Raw genomic sequence first — 3,674 nt, forward strand, 5'->3', positions numbered from 1 at the left:
GCGGGGCCCGGGAACCCCGGGCTGCGTGGGCAGGGCGCGGGGCCCGGGAACCCACCAGGGGTGGTGCCTGACTCAGAATCCCTGCATGGACCCCCAGGCTCAGCCCCTCATTCTGTGCACAGCCGTCCCGTGACCAATGCGAGTCTGTCCCAGGGTGGGCAGGGTGGCACTCACAAGAGAAGCAGCACCGCTGGCAGGATGACCACGGGGCTGGTGGCGTGGCCCGCCACGGAGCGGAGCCACTCCGGGAAGTCCTTCTCCATCGTCTCCGACAGGATGTCGTAAATCTTCTCTTGTCCGCTGTGAGGGAGGAAATGGTCCAGATTTTATTGCTTTTGCAGCGGGAAGCAGCAAGCCATCAAAATGTCTGGAAGCTGAACCTCAAGATCAGCTACAAAAGGCAGAGGTAAACGTGTAAGCGGAAGAACCCCATGGTACTCCCAAATAACGTCTGCAAGGCAGACATCTATGGGTTGGAAGAGGTGGAAATCAGCAACAGTGTACATGTGTCACCAGCACACAAAGCCAGGTGGATTAGTTTTATGATGTGTTGGCTGTGGGGATTGAGCCCGGAGCCTGCCGAGGACGGAGGCTGTGCTGGGCTCAGCAGAGGCAGGCTGACCTCTCTCCACCAGGCTTTCTGGCTCAAGGCGGGAGGGGAGGTCAAAGCAAGCCCCGGACAGTTTCCCGGCCACTGGCGGCCAGCCGCACCCACCTGAACGGCCCACAGTTCTGAGACGGCTTGTAGCGGGCAATGGCGAAGATGGTGGGCAGCATGCACAGGAAGAGCATGAAGAGGAGCATCGCCAGGTAGAAGTTGTTGGACCTGAGGGAGACCGGATGCCGTGAGATGAGTTCAGAGGCAGATGCCCAAAGGGCCCAGGAAGCCACAGTCACCCCAACTGGATGCAGGTAGGAAGGTCCTCTTCTCAGTGCTCCCTGGCAGCGATGTGACACAGAGGCTCGCACAGCTCAGGCTCCCGGAAATCAATGTTCAAGGCAACCCCGGCCCCCCTCCAGCCCACCCCGGCCATCTCCTAAACATGACTGAGCACCTGCACACACACCTTGGGAGCAGCCCCAGGTGACCTTGTCCTGCAGGTTGAAATGTTTGAGAGTCAGGGATATGGATGGGCACACAATTAAATGAGACACCAAGCAAGGTAGCCGAGCCTTCTGTGTGGCCTAGGAAATGCTGTTATAAACCCAACACAACTCAGGAGAAAGGACACTGTGTGGAACGCATTCCCGCAGGGGCGTGGGGAAACCAGAGCCTTCGCTGGTTCTGGGGTACAAAATGGCCCCGGGGCCGGTGGCCTGCAGCTCCACAGCCCGGCTGGGCAAAAGCAGAGCGAGCCACAGCCCTCGGCTGCAGCGCAGATGGACAGGGATGCGTTCTCTGTGAGATGAGGCTCAGAGACAGGACACGAGTGAACACAGCTGACACAAAGCCACACACACACACACACACGCACACACATGCACGCGTGCACACACACACACACACGCACGCCGTGAGGCGTGACCACACTGCCCAGAGGAGAGACCCCACACACCCAGCCCCGCCCTTGGCACCCACACTCTGTTTCTTTGTCTTGGGTGTGAAGTGCATGTTGGTGCCAAGCTACTTAACATTTATCATGCTGTAGTTTTTCTACCTAATCATTAAATGTCATTAAAAAGTCTTAAAAACAGGTGGGTGCTGGTGGCTCACGCCTGTAATCCTAGCTACTCAGGGTCACAGTTCAAAGCCAGTCCGGGCAGGAAAGTCCATGAGACTCTTATCTCCAATAAACCACTCGGAAGACTGGAGTGGCGCTGGAGATCAAGTGGTGGAGCGCTGGCCTTGAGCTGAAGCGCTGAGGGACAGCGCCCAGGCCCAGAGTTCAAGACCCACAAACATGTCTTGAGTTTCAGCCAGTGCCAGGGTGAGTGGTGGGCAGTGCTTCATGGAGGGAAGAGGACAGGACTGGTTGGGGGCCCCTGGCGGGGGCGAGGCACAGGGGTGGCCCCACCCCCTCCCCCTCCCGCTGACCTGGATGCCCGGAACACCTGCTGGTGGGGCACATTGCAGGTGAGCACAGCCCAGCTCCGCAGGTACATGAGGCCGATGAGCTTGAGCACGTTGAACGCTGGGAGGCACGGGGAGAAGAAGGCCCCCATCCTGAGGCAGAAGGAAGGTCAGCTGGCGCGGTCTCCCTGGCCGGGCTCGGGAGGAGCCGGGGCTGGAGCTCTGAGACTCACACCCTCGGCCTGAGGACATGGGAAAGTCCCTGCAAGGTCTGAGACCTCAACTTCCACTTTTGGGGAACAGGACAGGTGAGCAAGAAGGGGAGGGTGGCTTGGGGTGCAGCGCCCAAACCCAAGGCCTCAAAGAGTGAGCGAGTGAAAGCCACTCCGGTTTTATGCTTTGTGGAGGGGACAGAAGTGCCATTGTTTAGGGAGGGGAGGCCCAGCTCCCCGGCCTGTGTCCTCAGTCTCTCGTTGACGGATCTGTCTGTGCGGTCCGGGCCGGGCCTGCACTGTGTTCACACTGGTCAGGTCCCTTCAGACCGACCAGCGTTCCAGCCCGCATGGCGTGTGAGCAGCGATGGGCGGCCGGTGCTCACCAGATCATCCCTTGGTTGTACACGAGGTGCAGCACGTTCTCAGCTATTTTGAACTCCCCGTATTCAGGCTAGAAGAGGGCAAGAGATTCCGTATGACGAGGGGCTCCCCGCCGCGCAGGGGCGTGCGTGGACGCGTTGCCCAGTGGGCCGGCCGCTTCCTGGGGAGCCCGCAGACAGCCTGGGCCAGCCCCAGGCCCCCAAGCAGCAGGGGACTCACGAACTTGCTCTCCAGGTCCCAGCACCAGTAGTCGCTTAGGTAGCGCACGAAAAGCCCCCGGAAGAAGTCGATGAGCAGGATACTTGCCACGGTGAAGAGCATGTCGATGACAGATAGCTTCAGCATCTCCTGTGACACAGGAATCGGCTGCAGGGCTGCCCTCCCTCCCGCAGCTGCCCTCCCTCCCGCAGCTGCCCCTCCCAGCCTTCCCACAGCACCCCCGCCCTGGCCCTCCTCGCTCAGGTCCTTCTCGGGGCTGACCAGGGGCCACTGGGGTGGTCTTTGTTTCCCACCTTTACACAGCAGGGTAGATGGAGGGAGGAACTTCCCAACTGAGGGGTTGTTAGTTCAAATTTGGATGTTGGTAGCTGAGGCCACCTTAGGTGAAGCTAAGAAGTAACCTGAGCCGGGGCCGGGCTCTGAGTGCAGGGCTCAGCCACGGAGCTGCCCCGGGTGGGGACCGCCAGGCCGGGCCGCCAGGCGAAGCCCGGAGGCAGAGTCTGTAGGGACAGACTTTGGAGAGGAGTCTTGGCTGTCTTTAGTCTGCTCTTTGCTCTCATGCTCTCACGACAGTTACCACCGCCTCAGTTTCCACGTGGCCAGAAGGACCCCAGGGACCCTGCCTGGCTCACACAAGCCACCGCGCCACACTCCGCCTGACTGTCGCATTGACGGAGACCCCACCGAACTGTGCTCGCTTCTTTATGAAGCAGGATGGCAACCCCTCAGAGAGGCCTGGGGCTGTGATGATGCAGAGGTGAGGGCCCTGTGGGGTGAGGGGGTGAGGGCCCTGTGGGGGTGAGGGGGTGAGGGCCCTGTGGGGGTGAGGAGGTGAGGGCCCTGTGGGG

General features: G+C 60.6%; 1 protein-coding gene across 1 annotated transcript in view; it reads right to left on the minus strand.

Annotated features, from left to right (window-relative positions):
- The window catches only part of Tmc3 (transmembrane channel-like 3), a 35,695-nt gene that overhangs the window by 10,867 nt on the left and 21,154 nt on the right, over positions 1–3,674 (minus strand). The window contains 5 exon segments of the mRNA XM_013011848.1: positions 175–300; positions 716–826; positions 2,036–2,164; positions 2,610–2,677; positions 2,827–2,955. Coding sequence (XP_012867302.1) covers positions 175–300; positions 716–826; positions 2,036–2,164; positions 2,610–2,677; positions 2,827–2,955 — 563 coding nt within the window.

This window comes from Dipodomys ordii, unplaced genomic scaffold, assembly GCF_000151885.1.
Source record: "Dipodomys ordii isolate 6190 unplaced genomic scaffold, Dord_2.0 Scaffold15, whole genome shotgun sequence".
NCBI lineage: Eukaryota > Metazoa > Chordata > Mammalia > Rodentia > Heteromyidae > Dipodomys > Dipodomys ordii.